The sequence below is a fragment of the Pelodiscus sinensis genome, chromosome 3, assembly GCF_052426305.1.
Source record: "Pelodiscus sinensis isolate ZL-2025 chromosome 3, ASM5242630v1, whole genome shotgun sequence".
NCBI lineage: Eukaryota > Metazoa > Chordata > Testudines > Trionychidae > Pelodiscus > Pelodiscus sinensis.
The window spans coordinates 3542021-3561453 of NC_143054.1; the positions used below are offsets into that span (position 1 = coordinate 3542021).

Sequence of the window (19433 nt, forward strand, 5' to 3'; positions counted from 1 at the left end):
GTCCCCAGGGGCCGGCCCTCGGCCGTGCCCCATACGCTGCTCAAAGCCTGGGCACCTCTGTGCTCCGTGCCCAGTGGTGGGATGGCTCCCCACACTGCCCCTGCCCCCTCAAATCCTCGCAGCCCCCACTGGCAGCACAGAGTTGCACAGGCTGGCCCCGTTTGAGAGCCGTGTGGGGCACAGCAGGGCAGGGAGCCTGCCCAGGGAACCGCCTAGGATCGGTGCCTCCCGGCCAGAGCCTACACCTGGCACCTCGCCTCCGCCCCACCCTCCAACTCCCTGCCACCACCCAAGCCCGCTGCACCCCCTCACAATCTTCCCTTGCACCCAGCCCCTCCCCCAGACCTTGCCCTCCCTCTGGCACCTCAACCCCCTACTTCACCCAAATTCCTTCCGGACCCCACACCCCCCTCCTGTGCCCCAATCCCCTACCCTGAGCCCCCTTCTGCACCCAGCCTCTGTCCCAGACCCCACACCCCCCTCCTGTGCCCCAATCCCCTACCCTGAGCCCCCTTCTGCACCCAGCCTCTGTCCCAGACCCCACACTCCCCTCCTGTGCCCCAATCCCCTACCCTGAGCCCCCTTCTGCACCCAGCCTCTGTCCCAGACCCCACACCCCCCTCCTGTGCCCCAATCCCCTACCCTGAGCCCCCTTCTGCACCCAGCCTCTGTCCCAGACCCCACACCCCCTCCTGTGCCCCAATCCCCTACCCTGAGCCCCCTTCTGCACCCAGCCTCTGTCCCAGACCCCACACCCCCCTCCTGTGCCCCAATCCCCTACCCTGAGCCCCCTTCTGCACCCAGCCTCTGTCCCAGACCCCACACCCCCCTCCTGTGCCCCAATCCCCTACCCTGAGCCCCCTTCTGCACCCAGCCTCTGTCCCAGACCCCACACCCCCTCCTGTGCCCCAATCCCCTACCCTGAGCCCCCTTCTGCACCCAGCCTCTGTCCCAGACCCCACACCCCCTCCTGTGCCCCAATCCCCTACCCTGAGCCCCCTTCTGCACCCAGCCTCTGTCCCAGACCCCACACCCCCCTCCTGTGCCCCAATCCCCTACCCTGAGCCCCCTTCTGCACCCAGCCTCTGTCCCAGACCCCACACCCCCCTCCTGTGCCCCAATCCCCTACCCTGAGCCCCCTTCTGCACCCAGCCTCTGTCCCAGACCCCACACCCCCTCCTGTGCCCCAATCCCCTACCCTGAGCCCCCTTCTGCACCCAGCCTCTGTCCCAGACCCCACACCCCCCTCCTGTGCCCCAATCCCCTACCCTGAGCCCCCTTCTGCACCCAGCCTCTGTCCCAGACCCCACACCCCCCTCCCCCTCCTGTGCCCCAATCCCCTACCCTGAGCCCCCTTCTGCACCCAGCCTCTGTCCCAGACCCCACACTCCCAGACCCCACACCCCCCTCCTGTGCCCCAATCCCCTACCCTGAGCCCCCTTCTGCACCCAGCCTCTGTCCCAGACCCCACACCCCCCTCCTGTGCCCCAATCCCCTACCCTGAGCCCCCTTCTGCACCCAGCCTCTGTCCCAGACCCCACACCCCCCTCCTGTGCCCCAATCCCCTACCCTGAGCCCCCTTCTGCACCAGCCTGGCCAGACTCCACACCCCTCCTGCAGCCCAACCCCCTACCCTGAGCCCCCTCTGTCCCAGACCCCACACCACCTCCTGCGCCCCAATCCCTTACCCCGAACCCCCGTCTGCACCCAGCCTCTGGCCCGGGCCGCAGGGGCAACCAGTCGCTGGAGCAGCCCCGGGACCCAGCCGGGAGCGCAGCGTGTGTGTGTGGAGGCGGGGACCGCGCCCATCCCCGTAGTCTCGCTCCCCCTCCAGGCCTGGCCGCCCCGTGCGCGGTGCAAGGGCGCCTCCCGGCGGCCGCCGCGGCGAGGCGCAGCCCCTGGCCAGGCGCTCCTGCGGGCGGGAGGCAGAGCGGCGCGGGCGCGGGGGCGGGGGCGCGCTATAAGAGGCGGCGCCCCGGGCTGCAGAGCCAGCGCGCAGCGCAGGACGCGGAGCTGCCGAGGTGAGCAGCGCGGCGGGTCTCGTGGCCACCGCTGGGCAGCTGCGGATGCGGGAGAGCCGGGGGGTGCAGCGTGGGAAGGACCCAGCCCCCTCCAGGGTGAATCCAGGGTCAGAGGGAGCCTGGGGGGGCCGGTTTGCTGGGGGCCCTTGCGCACCCGGGACAAGGACCTGCCCCCCCTTGGGCTTTCTCTGACAGGAGTGGGGGTCCCTAAGGCTTGGGCTAGCGGGGTGGGGGAGAGGTAATGGCCCCCCCCTTCCTTGCAAGCCGCTTCTCCATTTCCACCCTCTCCCTGCAGGGTTGTGTGACCCCCCCGCCCCCGTTAGCTGGGCGTGGCTGCTGGGCGACCACTGCAGCCTTAGCAAAGGGCCATGGGGCTTGTCGCTCCTGCGTTTGTGCCCAGGTGCAACCTGCCCCACGGCCTGCTGTAAGGGAAGGAGCATTGTTCTGCCCCCTCCTGCTTCCAAGCTCCCCGGGGGGTGAGGTGGGAATTCCTCCATCTTGGCCTGGTGGCAAGGGGCTGCTCGCGGAGATACCCTGCGGGGTTGATTTGCCCTGTCGTGGGCATGCCTGGCTTACCACCGGCAGCGTGGCGGATGGTACTGCACCCTTGTGATGCTAACACAGGACCACGAGCAGTCCTGTGGCCCCCTAGAGATGAACATGCGCGGTCAGTGGGCAAAACCCCCTTCCTCGGTTGGGTTGGGGTGGAAGTAACCAAACCCAACCCATGTACGACAGCAGGAAAAAAGTAGCTGTCAAATCAGCTGTCGGACGGGTGCTAATGAGGCTGGCGAAGTGAGCTGGGAATGTTCCAGGAGCACCTGTCCTGCAATGGCCAGGTGCTTTTCTTCTGCTGTTGTACATCTCTTGGTTTCGGTTACTTCCGCTCCAACGCAACTGAGGAAGTGGGTTTTGCCCACCAGTTCTTGGTTTCGGTTACTTCCGCTCCAATGCAACTGAGGAAGTGGGTTTTGCCCACCAGTTCTTGGTTTCGGTTACTTCCGCTCCAATGCAACTGAGGAAGTGGGTTTTGCCCACCAGTTCGTGATACTCTAGTTTTTGTTAACCTCTAAGGTGCCCCGGGACTACTGGGGGTTTTAAAGTTTACAGACTAATTAGTCTCCGGGGCAGCCTAGGGAAGGAGGTCTGGGCGCGAAGGCCTCGTGGTGAAAGGGGTGCGGTTAATGGAGAGCTGCATGGGATCGGTTCTCCGGCGTGGCTTGGCAAGTCTGGGAATGCGCTTTCAGAAGTCCCCAGTGCCGGGTAGGATGTTAATTTTAGCTTAATTGACTAGTCCGAGTTCCATGGAGTAGTTGATAAGCGGGGGAGCTGCAGCGGGAACCGGCCCCGGGAGCTAGTGCCGCTGCGGCTCTGCCTTGTAAATGTCGTAAGAGCCAGCAGACCCTTGCTACGTTTACAAAGCCGAGGCGCAGCATCTGGGGCTGGGCGGCAGCTGGGAAACAGCTGACTTCCCAGCTTGGTCCTGGTCCCCCATAATCCCTTCCCCTACAGAGACAGTGTGGTGGGGGGGACGACACCAGTGCCTCCCCTCTCTCCCAGTACCAGCTCCTGCTCCTCCCCAGTTTGGCTTTCACCTCTGGCTTGTGTTGGAAGCTGCTGGCTTGGGGCTTAGACTCATGGTATTGGGAGACTGGCAGCAATGCTGGGGGGAGGGGCAGGGGTGTTTGCGGGGGAGGCGAGAACAAAACAGAGGTACGGTCGTAGCAGTGTCTGCCGGTTTCCGGGCGGGGGAAGTTCAGGGTGTAAGCACAAGGCTGTCTAAGCCCCACACAGCGAGGCCACTGCCCTGGGGGAGGTAGGGGGCAGCTCACACAAGGGAGAGGGGCCGTGCAGGGTCTGTTCCCACCCTTGAAGATAGTTCTGTGGGTCACGGCGGGGGGGCTGCCCGGTGAGACGAGTCTCCGATCTCATCCCAGCCCCGAACCGGGCTTGGAGAAGGTCCCGTGAAAACCACCCTCAGCCCTGCCGGGTTGGGGGAATCGGCAGCCCTGTGAGGCGTGCAGACGGGGGAACGGGGTAGCTGCATCCCTGCCCTTGCTACACACGCCCCTCCAGCTCCGAATAACCTGGGAGCCCTTGGCACTGGCCGTGCTCTGTGTTTAGACTCCGACGCTTCCCTCCGCCTCCCCCTCTGGAGCCAGCAGCCTCCTGGGAGCCGGCTTCCGCCCACCCCGCTCCCTGCAGCCTGGGGGGGTCTGTCTCACTGGCAAGGTCACTGAGCATCTTGTGAGCGCTTTAGCGTCACTTGCTTGGCCTGGATCCATCCCCACCACGGGGCTGGCGCTAAACCCAGTCTGCCCCCACGTCCCTTCCCGGCAATGGGGCTGCTGTGCAGAACTTCGCTGGCCAAAGGCCCCGTGCTGATTCCTGCTGTCGCCAGCTGCGGAAATCCCCCCCCCCCCCCCCCCGCCTGTAACAACCCCAGAGGGGCAAGCCAGAGCCTCCCCAGGCTGCTGCCGAGTGCCGGAAGAGGCGATGTGACTGCAGCAAGGTGACCTGCAAGGCAGTGCTGTTCAGTGGCTATGGTCCCGCGCTACGGTGCAGGAGACCTGTGCTCTGACTGCTTGCTACGTGCTGCATGGCCTGTGCCTCAGTTTCCCCTGGGGATCATGCTACCAGCTGGCCTTTGAGGCCTGCTGATCGTTAATGTGGTTTTTGATTTGTTTTGTTCCTGCTCATGGTCTCTGCTCCCCCTGCGTGCCTGATCCGCTTGCCCCTGTTGTATCCACCCTCTGGTTCTAAAATGCCAGCTGAGCTCTGGAACAAACTCTTCCGGGGTCTCTTCCCTGGCAGGTGGGCAGCTTTGCGCCAGGCGTTGGGGGGGGGGGGGGGAGCCAGCTGGGGGGGTCACAGCTGCAGAGGCCGCGCAGCGCCCTGACTCCGAGCCCTGCCGCGAGCGGCGCTGGCCTCGCCCGGTTTGTTTTTTCTCCCAGCTTCGGACAAGATTTTCCTGGCGTTCTTAAGTGTGGGCAAGAAAGCAGAGGCAGCCAGGCCCCAGGCTCCCCCACCAACGGGGCTGTGATTCACCCTCCTGCCGGGAAAGAGCCCCCCCTTTCCCACATTGGCCGGGGGGGCTCTTACGTAAGATCGCGCATTGCTGCACGCAGGAACGTTCCCGGCCGTCCAGCCTTGGCAGCTGCTCTCGGCCAGTGCCCAGGGCTGCAGTGACTCCTTCTGCCCAGAAATCCACGGGTATCGGGGTCGCCGGGGTTGCAGTGCCCCGGATAAGGGGCTGATTCCTAAGACGGGTCCTGGCTCACTTTGTCCTCTGTGAGGCTTTTGTTCGGGTTCTAGGGGCGAAGCGCTGCCAAGCCATCTGACTTCTGAGCTGCTGGCTCGTGGCTGGAGCGGTCCCTCCCCAGTTTTTCTTTTTTGGGGGGGTGCAGGTCTCTGGCTCTGCGATCTGTAGGTTCACTCCAATTCTGGATTGGTGGGGTACAGCCCCCTACTCTACCTGGGGTTAACGACCCTGCCCCACCACATGCAGGAGCATTACTGGGTGTCCCCAGTTCTGATACCCCTCCCCATCCCGGGAAGGCTGTCCCTGGGACAGCGCTAGAGCCAAACATCCCAGACCAAGGGCTCGGAATCTAGATCTGTTGGAGCAACTGTAACACCCTGAAGAGTCACGAGAAGGCTAGAACCTGGGACCATCCGTGCCAAAAATAACATGCACCTTGAGCTAAATGAGGAACTCCATTGGCTGGTAGCAGTAATAGGCTCTTACCCTTTCCGGGGACCAGGCCTGGAGGCAGACAATGCGTCAGTGGGTTACACAAGCATTCGATACATGCCCTTACCCAAGATCATTGCTGGGCATAGCTAGAGTGCTAGAGGGGTAAATGAGCTGCCGTAGAACATAGCACTTGAGAGAGGCTTTGCTTTTCTGGTGTTGCCTTATGCAGGTGTTTGGGAAACATCTCTGCCTTCCACTGTAGCGTGGGGTTAAGTGATGTGACCTTGGCCACAAAGGGAGTCTGTGTCAGCAGAAGTTAGAACTTAGTTCTTCTTGGCTTCAGGTCTCTGAGCAGACAGGTGACAGTTCAGCTCTCTTAAATCCCAGACTGTGTGGAGCCCCATATGTTAATGCATTGTGTTTTCTCACATGCATACAATATGATGGACTAATTTAGGTACTCAAGAGATCTTGGAGTCATTGTGGATGTTTCTCTGGAAACATCCACTCAGTGTGCAGCAAACCATGTTGGGGATTATTTAAAAAGGGATAGAGAATAAAACAGGGAATATCTTACTGCCTCCCTATAAAACCATGGGATGCCCACACCTTGAATATGGTGTGCAGATGTGGCTGCCTCATCTCAAAAAGATCTCTTGGCATTAGAAAAGGGCAACAAAAATGAGGGGCTTGCAATGGGTCCCATATGAGGAGAGATGAAAGAGAAGAGACGAAGGGGGAATAGGATTGAGGGCAATAAAATCATCACTGGTGTAGAAAAAGTGAATAAGGAAAAGTTATTTAAATGAATAGGCAGCAGGTGTAAAACAAATGATTTTCTCCACTCAGCGCAGTTAACCTGTGGAACTCCTCGCCAGAGGATGTGGTGAAGGCTAGAACTTTAACAGGGTTCAAAAAAAAGCTAGATAGATTCATGGCAGTTAGGTCCATCAATGGCTGTTAGCCAGGATGGGTAGGAATGGTGGCCCTAGCCTCTCTTTGTCTGGAAATGGGTGATCGTGTGAGGATTCCCTGTGGGCAGACAGGACACTGGGCTAGATGGACCTGTGGCTGTTCTATTCTCTCACGTAGTGCAGGGGGCATTGGGGCTGGAGCTGCCTCTATGCATTTAGATGCAGTGAATGGCTCCACACATGGAGTCAGGCTCTTGTTTGAGTGATGTCTCTCTGTGTTTAGAATGGAGAGGTCCCTGTTTGGCAGAAACACCCATGGCGGGCCGTGTTGGGGATGCAACTGGCGCTGGCAGAAATAACCATCTCACCTGGGCTGTGCACTCTGGCCTGGTCCAGGCATCTCTCAGTATGAAGACAACCCAGAGTCCCAGGCCATGTCCCCTTCTCTCTCTCTTCTCCCCCCCCTTTCCAAACCACATGTGGAATAAATTTTGTTCTGTGCACCAAGGCATGAGCCAGTGTGCACCACCAGTAGAAACACAAGCTGTGGGTGCCTGCTAACTGGCTGGGCGCTGTTTGAATCTCTCCTGGGTGGCTGTCCCGGTGGTCAGCCTAGAGGGACCAGTGGTCCTAAGTGGGTGGAGGTGCCAGCTGGGATGTGGCGAGTGGGGGGACTTGCTGTAAAGTTTTTTGTTTTAAAGGCTTCTTGTTCTGTTCTGTCCCCACCAAATATTTTTCTTCTAAGCTGCCCCTCGCTGGGTTGTGCACAAATTAGACCTAATCTCAGGTTTATTGATTTCTGGCTCCATCCCCTGTTGGTTTAACAAGCACGATTGCAACACCGACCTTGGCTCGGCTCCGCTCGGCCTCTGAGGTTGGTTCAGTCGCGCTCTCATCTCTTGACCGCTTGTTCCGGGGGACTGTAATCACCTAGGAGATTACAGCCGGCTGGGCAGCTGGCTGAGCTACCCACCCGGGGCCATGGCCCTGCTGCAGAGAGGGGACCTGTCTGATTTCTCCTCCCTGTCCTCCAGGACTGCACACGACCTTGGAGCTCGCGAGGGAGGCCAGGACGATGAGGTGGCTGCTGTTCTTGCTGCTGGGGTGCCTCCTGGACTGGGGGGAAGGCCAGGCTCTGATTCCTCCCAACGAGCTGCGACGTAAGTGGGGTGGGGGAGGGGATCGGCTAGGTGGCGTGCGTGGGATACGCCGCACTGGGAAGCCCAGCCGTAGGGCCGGGCAGGCTGAGAGGGGATCTCTCTAGCTGATACCCTCTGCAGCCCTGGCTCCACTTATGCAATCTAGTGCCAGCCGTGACTTGTCAGCTGGGGCATGGGGCAGGGGTCCTTTGCCAGCCACTGCCCACAGCTTACACTGGCTTTGCTGCTAGGGGTTGCCTCTAGGAGCCTAGCTCTATGGCTCACATCTGCATTTACAGCTCCCCTGACTTGCGGGGGGGCAGTGTGTGTGTGGGGGGGGGGGGAGGGAGGGAGGTACCCCCAGCAAGCACTGGGGTTGGGGAGGGGGCTAGGTTTGGGTTTAGATTGGCATGATTTTTCTGGAAATGCTTTTAACGGAAAAGTTTTCCCTTAAAAGCATTTTCGGAACAGAGCGTCTAGATTGGCAGGACGCTTTTCCGCACAAGCACTTTTTTTGCAGAAAAGCGTCCGTGGCCAATCTAGACGCGCTTTTGCACAAAAAAGCCCCAGTCGCCATTTTTGCGATCGGGGCCTTTTTGCGCAAAATAAATCTGAGCTGTCTACACTGGCCCTCTTGTGCAAAGCTGTGCGCAAAAGGGACTTTTGCCCAAATGGGAGCAGCATAGTATTTCCGGAAAAGCGCTGATGATTTTACAGGAGATCGTCAGTGCTTTTGCAGAAATTCAAGCGGACAGTGTAGACAGCTGGCAAGTTTTTTCCAGAAAAGCGGCTGATTTTTCCAGGAAAAACTGGCCAGTCTAGACACAGCCGCTGAGTTTCTCTTAGCTTCCTGGCTCTTTTGTGCCCAGGGTGAGGCTGGCGAGCCTCCAGGAACCAAACCAGGTCAGGGCCGGGCAGTGGTGGAGTCTGTCAGAGGCCACTTGAAAATCCAGACTGGATGTTTTGGGTAAAGCGCTGCTCTAGGAGGGGCTGTTCTCTGGCCTGTGTGGCACAGGGGAGCTAGGAATCCGATCCAGACCCTCAAAGCCGGCCCCTCAGGCCAGTCCCATCAAAGCCAACTTCCCACTGATTTTTTTTCAGGCCTCCCCACTCCCCTGCCAGCTGGCTTCCCGCTCAGATGGGAAGAAGTTGGTTCTCTAGTTGCCTAGCATGGCCAGAATCTCCTCCCGCAGGGCCAGTCCTACAGAAAACTCCCTGGCTTCAGGAACACTTTGGTCCAAGCCAGGTGTGGCCATGTCTCCCACCGCTAGGTGGCCCGCACAGGTATCTGCCCTTCCGGGTTGGCTAGGGAGGGTCCTGTGCCCGGTGGCGCGCCGAGTACCAGACCTGAGAGCCGGCTGTTACAGTTTGGGGCTGGGTGGGATGGGTCTCGGCTGTAGATCTTTGGCACTACAATTCAGCAGTGGTGGTTGGCTCCCTCTTTCCGGCACGGCCCCAGCCCAAATCGAAGCAAAGTTCAGGCCTCACAGAAGAAACTTGTGTGGAACATCAGCTGAGAGCCTCTGCAAAGCCTCTTTGCTTCAAAAACAGGGACAAGACTTGGGTGGGGAAGATGGCGTCTGGATGGCGATCTTAGGGTATGTGGACACTTGCACCTTCTTCCGAGAGGGATGCAAATGAAGACATTTGGAATGGCAAATGAAGCTGGGATTTAAATATCCTGTCCTTCATTTGCATAATTGCTGTTAAGATGTGGTTATTTCGAAATAGCGCCATAGCGTGTCTGTTATTTCAAGAGCCAACCCTTCTCTCGAAATAACCCTTATTCCTCATACAGTGAGGTTTACCAGTTATCTCGTGAGAAGGGTTTTCTCGCAAAATAACTGCGTCTTAACAGCATCCACTATTTCAAAATAGCGCCATACCATGATTATGCAAATGAAGCGTGGGATATTTAAATCCCGGCTTCATTTGCCATTTCGAATGTCTTCATTTGCATCCCTCTCTCGGAACAGGGTGCAAGTGTAGACCTTAGAATCGCTCTCCTGAGGCAATTCACTTCCCTGTTTTTTTTTCCCCACCCCCCCTCCCCTTTTCCAGACCTGTCCGCAACCGGGAGCAAGTACGTCGCCGCCGAGATCGAGAACGCCATCAACGGGGTGAAGCAGATGAAAAGCCTCATGGACAAGACCAGCAAAGACCATCAGGAAATCCTGACCACGCTGGAGGAGACCAAGAAGAAGAAAGAGGCGAGTGAGCGGCAGGGTGGGATAGTGGGAGCACAGAGCAGGGGAACCCCTGGGAGAAAGTCCTACAAAGCCTGTCCCCCAAAACTTCCCACGATTCTGCCCACGTGGGGGGTTGACACTAGGATTACCAGGTAGTCATAAAAAAAATACCGACACGCTTCATGGGGGGAGGAACCGGCCAGGAGGGGAGGGGAGGGGTGGGTGTGTGTGTGTGTGTGTGTGTGTGCGCCCCAAAACCGGACACCTGGCAACCCTAGCTGACACGTGTGTGGCACACGGCAGCATGGCCGCTCCACTCCAGGGAATGTCAAACGCTGGCTTCCCTAGGCCAGTGTTTCTTAAACTTTTCCGGGGACACTGGTGTGCGGTGGAGAACAGAATTCAAAATGGCCACCCTTAAAGGGGCAGGCTAATTTTTTTTTTTTTTTCCTCCTCTAACGTCCCCTTGACCTTTTTCCCCCAACCTGCCCATGTAGCTTTGGTGCTCTACAGGGGATGCTCTTCCCCCACAGGGAGACGAGCCCCCTGAAATAAAGGCAGGTTTAACTTTTTCTTAGCCCCGTGGGCCTTATTTCCAACTTGTAGCAAAATGCGTCCGCTTGGCCCCTGAAGGGGGTTTGTGTTGCTACCCAGGGTCCCTTGCTCCCCTGCCTGGCTCCCTCGGCCCTTGGAAATGTCACTTTTTGCAGGCTTGGGGATACTCTAATGCGGTTCCCTGGGTGGTGGGGGCTGCTGTGCCAGTCCCCAGCATCTTCCTAGCAAGAGGGGGGGCTAGAACTCAGCTGCCCCTGCCCCGAACGCTCAGGGAGAGACCCCCTCCCCCTGGCGCCTAATGGGCCTGGTGTCCCCACCGCCCCTTGCAGCAAGCCATGCAGCTGGCCCAGGCGACGGAGCAGCAGCTGACGGAGAAGCCGGAGGTGTGCAACGAGACCATGCTGGCCCTGTGGGAGGAGTGCAAGCCCTGCCTGAAGCAGACCTGCATGCGGTTCTACTCCCGGACCTGCAGGAGCGGCGCGGGCCTGGTCGGCCGGCAGGTGAGCGGGCGGTCGCGGGCCGCCTGGGACGCTGCAGAGCCCCCGCAGGGCTTGCCTGGGAGAGGGGGGCTCCTGTGATACGGCTGCGGAGGCACCCGTGGGCCAGTGGCTCCCGCTCGGAGGCCCGGGGAGCTTCCGTGTTTGCCAGCCGCCGGAGAGCCCCCGGGGCCTGGCGGTTCACCCCGCTATGGAGCGTGGACACCGCCTGGGCCCCGCTCAGACCGGAGGGGGGTGCGGGTCTCCCCTGGGTGCAGCGGAGGCCTGCCCGGCTGACTGCGTCCTGCCCTGCCTTGCTCCGGTAGCTGGAGGAATTCCTCAACCGCTCCTCCCCGCTCTCCATCTGGGTGGACGGCGAGCGCATGGACTCGCTGCTGGAGGAGGACACGCGGCAGGGCCGGCGGCTGGCGGACCTGGAGGAGCGCTACAGCCTGGTGGAGGACAGCGTGGACGGCCTGTTCCAGGAGAGCACGCGGGCCTACGGCCGCATGGCCCCCTTCTTCCGCCCGCCCTTCGCCGGCGGCTTCCACGGGGCCATGCGCCCCCGCTTCCGGACCCCCTTCGTTAACATCCGGCACGCCCGGGACATCCACCCCTTCTTCCCCTCGCCTCCCCACGGCTTCCACCGCCTCTTCGAGCCGCTCTTCGAGATGACCCAGCGCGTCTTCGAGGGAGCTCAGAAAGCCATGGAGCAGGACAGCCAGTGGCTTGAAGGCAGCCAGGACCCCCTGCTGGGAGGGCCCTTCACAGGTGGGGGAGATTTCCCATGGGGGGGGGGGGGGGCTCTTAAACAGCAAGGGTAAATTAACCATTGTAACTGCCTATCTACTTGGCAAGGAGTCTTATTAGGAGAGCCAGACTGCGTCCAATCAAAGGCCCATCTAGCCCAGTGGGAGTGAACAGAACAGAGAATCAAGTGATCCCTCTCCTGTCGTCCATTCCCAGCTTCTGACAAACAGAGGCAGGGACCCCATCCCTACCCGTCCTGGCTAACAGCCAGTGGTGGACCTAACCTCCATGACTTGATCCAGCTCTTGTTTTGAATCCCATTAAAGTCCTGGTCTTCACAACATCCTCTGGCAAGGAGTTCCCCAGGTTGGCTGTGAAGAAAAGCTTCCTTCTGTTTTAAACCTGCTCTATTAATGTCACGTGGGGACTCCTAGTTCTTATGTTATGGGAACAAGTACACAACTTTTCCTTATTCACTTGTTCCACACCAGTCATGATTTTGTGTAGATCTGTCGTCCTCCCTGCCTCTTCACCTCCCCCTTCCCCCATTGCTTTTTTTTCCCCAGCTGAAGAGTCCTTGTTTTTTATATTAAAAAAAAAAAAAACCTCCATGAAATGAATAGGTGGCAGGTTAAAACAAACCAAAGGATGTTTTTCTTCACGCAGTGCAACGTCAACCTGTGGAACTCCTCGCCACAGGATGTTGTGAAGGCCAGGACTTTAATGGGGTTCAAACCAAGAGCTGGATCAAGTCATGGAGGTTAGGTCCACCAATGGCTGTTGGGCAGAGATGGTGTCCCATTCCCAGCTTCTGACTGACAGAGGCCGGGGTGACGGGAGGGATCGCGTGGTGGTTACCTGTTCTGTTCACTCCCTCTGGGGCACTGGCCACTGGAAGACAGACACTGGGCTAGATGGCCCTTTGGTCTGACGTACTCTGGCTGTAATTATGACCCTTCCTTGTGTTGTCTAGGTGTAAATAATGCTCTGCTCCTCCACACTGCTCATGACTTTCTAACCTATTTCTTCCCCTGACCCAAGCTTTCCTAATCTCGACTCGTGGCAGCCGTTCCAAACCCCTCCTCATTTGTTGCCCTTCTCTCTGAACTCTTCCCTCCATCCCTGGCTGCTCTTGCTCCCCCTGAGCTGGGCGCGCGGCTCCCGACTCGGGCCTGCGATGTGCAGGAAGACCGGGCCGGAGATCAGGGTGGATCCTTAATCTGTGGGGTCTCTCCTCCGGCTGGAGTAGTGGAGTCGGCTAACCTGTAAGCGCTTGCTTATCGGTGAAAGCGACCGCCGACCTGCATTTCTCCCCTCCCGTTACCCATGCCAGTACGTTTTTGTAGCAGCCTGGCTCGCGTGGGGTCCAGGCCCTACCCCTGCTGTGGCTCTGTTGGAGGCAGCCCAGCTCAGTTGTGGGTCTGGGAGCTCAGACCCACCTTAGACAGGGCTGCTACCGAGCAACAGGGAGCCAGTTTTTAAATCGGCTCCCCTCCCAGACCAGCGCCTGCCTGGCACCCCACACCACTGCCTCTGATACAGCGGCTGCTGGCCCTGCCCCCGGGGCCTATCGACTAGTCGAGAACCCATAATTCCTGAGGTTACTTGACTCTTCAATTAACATGCCTAGTCTTGCCTCTCCGGCCCCCTGGAGAAAGGCTCTCCCGTGGGGCGGAACAATCTGGTTCCAGGGGCAGGCCTCCCAGCTGGCTGCCTCGGAGCCCAAGGGGGGGAGCTGGTGGGTGGGCAGGGGACCTCTTCCAAGAAAGTTTGGGGTCAGTGAAACAGCAGAGGTGGGGACTTTCCCTGCTTTCGGCAAAGTGTGTCCAGAACCGGTGGGGGGAGTGAGATCGGAGGAAGGGTTTTTGCTCGGTCCTGAGGCCTTGAGCGGGATGTTCTGCCGGTCACGTGGCAATTTGTTTGTATTGCCCAGAACAAGTCTCCGTTGACCCCAAACTAATCTTTCTTTTGGAAAAATTCCATTGCAAGGGGGAAAACTTTGAACAAAGTTATTACTCCTCCCCCGCCCCCACTGGCTTGGAACAAAAAACAAAGTTGAAATCCTGGAATTTCCCACGAGATGAACACCTGGCTTCCACCCAGCTCCAGCCCGTGGGCTGAGCGAGTTCAGCCGGACCCCCTGCCTTGCTCGATCCCTGGCCTTAATCAGCAAGGCAGCAATTCTCCTGGAACCAGTGAGCGGTGGCAAAGGCCGGCGCTTAGCTTCCTGCTGAGCCGTGTGCGTGGCTGTTCGGGTTCACAGCGCCTCTGGGGGGACTGGCCTGAGACGCCCCGTGACTTCATGGTGGAGGGTCGCTCTTGTGTTCAGAGCACAGGGCGGTGAGCAGGGGGCCAGTGGCTTCCACGCCAGCGGCTGGGCGAGTCGATCGTCTCTGCCTCATTCCCTAGCCACGCAACCGGTCTAACGCTGACACAGCCACGGCTCTGACTTGTCTCTGGCACCACGGGGAAGTTCGCAGCAATGGTAGAACCCCCGACCTCGCACTCCCGAAAACAGCACGGGCCCTGGCCTCTTGGGCTAAAACGGGCTCACGGCAGTGCAGGGTTTAGGACACACAGATGGGCAGCTCTGATTCTGCCCAGTAGAGGGCAGTGCTGGCAGGCGCGGCTACCTCACGTGCGTCGGCAAGACTTGCTTAGTTCCTGGATGGAGTGGCAGGGACAGATGCTCTGAACAGAATCCCAGGGCTGTGCTAATCCCCCTCCAGGAGCCTGGTGGCGTCTTCATGCCCATCCCAGCCTGCGAGACATCCCAGTACCCTCTTCTAGCTCTCGTGTAGAATGACTAAGTGCTTTTGCCATTAGCACAGACATCTGAAGTTTACTTAGGCTCCCAAGCAGGTAATTCACAAGCTCTCAAATCACTTGCCAGGCTTAATCGGGTGAACAGGACTGGCTGGAACCGCAAATTCTTGTCCCGGTGTCTTAAGCGATAGCTGTTAATTAACAGACTCCAGAGCCTGGTTAACTGCCTCTTAAGGTTCCCTGGTTTGGAGTGGCTGCAGTGTTTTGTTCCCCCCCCCCCCCCCCCCATCCTGAGCTGCTGTGCAGAGCTCTGCATGGCTGCGTCTAGACTGGCAAGTTTTTCCGCAAAAGCAGCTGTCGTCTACACTGGTCACTTGAATTTGCGCAAGAACACTGACGATATCATGTAAGATTGTGTGTTCTTGCGGAAATGCTATGCTGCTCCCGTTCGGGCAAAAGCCCTCTTGAGCAAATGCTTTTGTGCAAGAGGGCCGGTGTAGACAACGTGGTATTTGTTTTGCGCAAAAAAGCCCCGATGGCGAAAATGGCGACTGGGGCTCTCTTGCGCAAAAGCGTCCGTGCCAATCTAGATGCTCTTTTCCGCAAATGCTTTTAACGGAAAAGTTTTCCGTTAAAAGCATTTGCGGAAAATTGTGCCAGTCTAGACGTAGCCCCTGTGTTAAATCGCTGCCACACTCCACCCCAGAAGCAGCTGCATTTCTGCAGGGGCAGGAAGGCATGCTTGGCTGCCTGACAGCCTGGAGTGCAAGGTGCTGCACAAATGCACAAGAACTAGTGTCAGGTGGTGTGTGTGTGTGTGTGTGTGTGTGTGTGTGTCCAGTGCTGCAAAGTAAAGCTTTACCTCTGGTGTGTTTTCCTTCCCCACCCCCCAAAACCCTTCAGACACTGGCAATTCCAGCCGTGACCCCCGCATGGTGTGCCAGGAAATCCGCCACAACTCTGCTGGCTGCCTGAAGATGAAGGACAAGTGTGAGAAGTGCCAGGAAATCCTGTCTGTAGGTGAGCGAAGGACACTCCGTATGACCAGGGGTGGGGACCGGCTGGTAGATCAACACCCCGCCAGGGAGCAGAACCTGCACCCGCTAGTCCAGCCCTGCCAGGCACACGCCTTCCCCGGCTCTTCCCCTTGGAGACAGACTAGTGCCCGGAGGGGCCCTGCACCAGCAGGAGCAGCGTTACACGTGCCGATCGGGTGCAGAAGAGCTATGGGTTTGCTCTGCTCTGGCCCCAGGTCCTTGCGGGGGCGGGAGGGGTAACTCCAGCAGCACTGTGCTGCTTTGCCCCAATTTATGCACCGCGGGGCCCTGCACCTCTGGCCCAGCCCACTGTACTGTAGTGGGGGGGGGGGGGGTTGACTTCTGCACACCACCACCCCCCGGGGTTTCCATCAGCCAAGTAGGCCTCCGCAGTGTGGGCTGTTGGCGGCAGATATAGGGCAGGATGGCTGCCCCACGCATGTGCTAATTCCTGTCAGCTGTGGCCGTGGCGCATACGTGAAATTGTGCTGCCTTGGGTCCCACGGCGCTCTCCTCCGCCCCACGGCGCTCTCCTCCGCCCCACGGCGCTCTCCTCCGCCCCGTCTACCGGCCTGTCCTGTGTTAGGCGGGCAGGGAGCCGGACTGGTGCCACTCGGAGATGGGCATGTCCTGTCCCTGGTTGGTGGGTTTTGCTGGCGGGGAAACTGAGGCCTGAGTCTCCTCCCCTGATCCCATGGGGTGGGTGTGGGGGGGGGGGGGGGGGGTCGTGGCAGGGTGCCAGGAGTCCTGGCCCGCCCGTCACGCCCTGGCTCCGCTCTGCAGACTGCTCCCAGGCGGACCCGGGCCAGGCCCAGCTGCGGGAGCAGTTCCAGGACACCCTGCGGCAGGTGGAGCGCTTCAGCCGCCAGTACGACACGCTGCTGCGGGCCTTCCAGGAGGAGATGCTCAACACCTCCAGCCTGCTGGACCAGCTCAACCGCCAGTTCGGCTGGGTGTCCCGCCTGGCCAACCTCACCCAGCCAGGCGACGGCGCGCTGCGGGTCTCCACGGTGGGTCCCCCCCTCCTCCCTCTGCGGGTCTCCACGGTGGGTCCCCCCCTCCTCCCTCTGCGGGTCTCCACGGTGGGTCCCCCCCTCCTCCCTCGGTGGGTCCCCCTCCTCCCCACCCACCCACGGGTCTCCACGGTGGGTCCCCCCTCCTCCCCACCCACCCCCCCTCCTCCCCTCCTCCCCACGGGTCACCACGGTGGGGTCCCCCTTCCCACAGGGCTCTGGGCTGCCAGGAGTGGCCCCCTGCCAGACCATGGTGGCACTTCCCCTGTCCCTGGAGAGCCGGCCGGGCACGGGGCCCTTGGTCTGTGATGGAGTTTGGAGTGGTGGCCGCTGAGGCGGGGAGATGGCTGGGGGGGGGGGGGAGGGGGGGAGTGCGGGGGGGAGCATGCTGTCGGGCCAGCAAGACTAGTGGGCGTGGAGGAACAGGGTGCTATGTTGTCCCATCTAGCGCCCACTGGGCAGTGGATGACACTGCTACTGGGACTGGCCTGCTCTTTCCCACCCCCCCACCCCCCAGCTGGGTATGGGGCTAGTCCCCCTCACCCCAACCAGGCACAGAGCTCCTGGGCTTGGCTCAGCCACAGGTACTGCCCCCCCCCCCCCAATTCCCATCCCCTCCCCCAGCAGCCAGGTGGCTCAGAGCCAGCTGGACACAATCAGCCCTTGTCTGGGCCCAAGGCGCTGCCCTGCCCGGCGAGCGGCGCCCGCCCTCGATTGGCGCCGGCAGGGCCTGGCTGGCTCTGGCCAGGGAGGCCGCGGGTCAGACATGCGGGGTCGGGTGCAGCAGCTCCCAGGGTCTGCGCTCACCGGCTCCTTCCTGCTGTCTCTCCAGGTGCTGTCTTCTCTGCGGGGCCCCTCCGACACCCAGGTGACCGTGCAGCTCTTCGATGAGGACCCGCTGACCCTCTCCGTGCCGGGGGAGATCCCCTGGGACGACCCCAAGTTCATGGAGCTGGTTGCGGATGAGGCGCTGAAGCGCTACAAGCAGAGCTCCAGGTGAGAGCCCCACCCTGGTGCTCCCTGGGACCGGGGGAGGAGGAGGACGGACTCCTGATTTGAGCATGGCGCTTTGGGGGTGGCGGTGTTGGTCATCAAGTTCATCCTCTCCTCCCCCGGTCTCGGGCTGCTTCTCCCAGTCCTGCGCTGGCACTGAGCCCTGCCACGTTCCACTCCAGAAGTGGCCGCATTTCAGCGGCGGCTGGGCCGAGGTTTGCAATACCCAAGGTCCTAAACAACTTGGGAAGGGAAAGGCCAGAACGAGGGGACTGGAGGCCGGCTGCAGCCACCTGGCTCCTACCCGGGAGAGCTCTGCTCCAACTCTCCCCGCCCACGCTCATTTGTACTGGGCTGCTTAGCTTTGTCGCCCGGTACCGTGCTGTTAGGCGCTGTACAACCCCCCTGTGCCCAGCTCTGCCCGATGGAGAAAAGACAGGCTGCCGAAGAGGAGGGAGTATTCCCCGTTCTGCTACTGGGGAAACTGAGGCAGACTCTGTGCCTGGCTTGGACTCGAGGGCCCTGGGGCTCAGCCAGTCCCGTCGGCTCAGGATCATGCACCCTCGAAATGATCCTTGCCAGGTGTTTAAGAGGCAGGTTCCCCAACAATGGAGCTTCCACAGCCTCCCCAAGAAAGTGATTCCCGGGTTTAACTAGGCCCTGGAGTTGAACCCTGTTCATAGGCTGATCTGGCCCAGTGGGTTCGGTTTCCCTGGCCCAGGGCTTGGAGAGGGCTGACCCACACCCGGCTCCCTGCCCCCCCAGCCTGTGCTAATCCCAACGCGCTCGCGCGCTCTCTCTCTCCTTCCCAGCCGTGAGTGACGCCCACGTCCGCTGAGCCGTAGCTTCCAGCGCTGCCCTTCTGAGCTGCATTAGCCCTCTAGTGCCAGGGCTGAGCCTGCGCCCAGCCCGCCCTGGCTCTGTCTGCACTAGTAGGTGACACTGTTCCTGCCTGCACTTTGCTGCCGGGTTGGAGGGACCCGCCGGTGAAATAAAACTAGAGCGAATGCGGAGACGCTGCCGGGCTCGCTGTGGTTTATTGGCCTGGCCTGGCCGACCTGAGGGCGGGGATACAGCCGGGCTGTAATGTCTAGAGCAGGTGAGGCAGGGTGTTAGCTCACCGGTCCGTACCGGCACAGTCCGTACTCCAGGGAGGGTCTGCGTGCTCGTGCGTCTCCCCCAGGCAGGCCGCAGCCAAGCGGAGCGAGTGTGTCGGAAAAACACAAGGCTGTAGGGCCAGAGGGAGCGGCCAGCAGTGGGAGAGGGGCATGAACCCCTCCAGGCCCTCTTGCGGTGTAAAGACCCGGGGGTGGGGGGGGGGGCCCAGAGGGCTGCTGTTCACAGTAACACCCCACCTGAAGCCATGTGAGTGCCAGCTGTGGCTACCTCCCCCTCCTTGACTGTTGTGGGGGAAGTCTCATTCCCCTGGGGTACAGAGCCCCCAGAAGGGTCCGAGGCAGGAGGTCAAATCAGTGAAGCAGGAGAGAAACCTAGAAGGAAAAACTTTATTATGCAGGCTGACAGCTGCCAGAGAACAATAGCCGTCAGCCCTGAGAGACAGGTTTTTGGATCCTTTATACAGTATGCTCAGACAGTTCAGTTGCTTGTTTTCTTTGATATGTTAAAGTCTCAGCAGAAGTTCACCCCAGAAGTGCTAGAAGTCAGTTTTACAGAACAAAGCCACATGAGAACTTGAGTGGAGGAGTCTACAAGGCAAACTGTGCCAAAGACAAGGGTTTACATGACAAGTTGTGACAGACCAGGAGTCTCCATGAACTTGAGATAGGAGGCCTTGGAAGGGTCTTGATTAGAGCTAATTTGTAACAGAGAAATCAGGGAGAGAGGCCTGGAAAACGTTTAACCATCACAGCAGTTTTCTTTAG

At 59.8% G+C, this 19433-nt stretch overlaps 1 protein-coding gene across 1 annotated transcript; it reads left to right on the forward strand.

The window, feature by feature from the left end:
* The first annotated feature begins 1912 nt into the window (after nucleotides 1-1912).
* CLU (clusterin) lies at nucleotides 1913-18566 on the forward strand. The gene is made up of 9 exons (XM_075925958.2): nucleotides 1913-2021; nucleotides 7667-7792; nucleotides 9833-9981; nucleotides 10845-11015; nucleotides 11318-11762; nucleotides 15411-15527; nucleotides 16328-16554; nucleotides 17390-17553; nucleotides 18363-18566. Exons 2-9 carry the CDS (start codon nucleotides 7708-7710, stop codon nucleotides 18370-18372), a joined length of 1368 nt encoding a protein of 455 aa, XP_075782073.2. The 5' UTR covers nucleotides 1913-2021; nucleotides 7667-7707; the 3' UTR covers nucleotides 18373-18566.
* The last annotated feature ends 867 nt before the right edge of the window (nucleotides 18567-19433 follow it).

What these genes read in the sequence shown, in the direction of transcription:
- CLU (XM_075925958.2), top strand. Translation starts at nt 7,708, where the DNA reads ATGAGGTGGCTGCTGTTCTTGCTGCTGGGGTGCCTCCTGGACTGGGGG. An exon ending in TCCTCCCAACGAGCTGCGAC is followed by an intron (nt 7,793 to 9,832) that starts GTAAGTGGGGTG and finishes CCCCTTTTCCAG; the next exon opens with ACCTGTCCGCAACCGGGAGC. An exon ending in CGGGCCTGGTCGGCCGGCAG is followed by an intron (nt 11,016 to 11,317) that starts GTGAGCGGGCGG and finishes TTGCTCCGGTAG; the next exon opens with CTGGAGGAATTCCTCAACCG.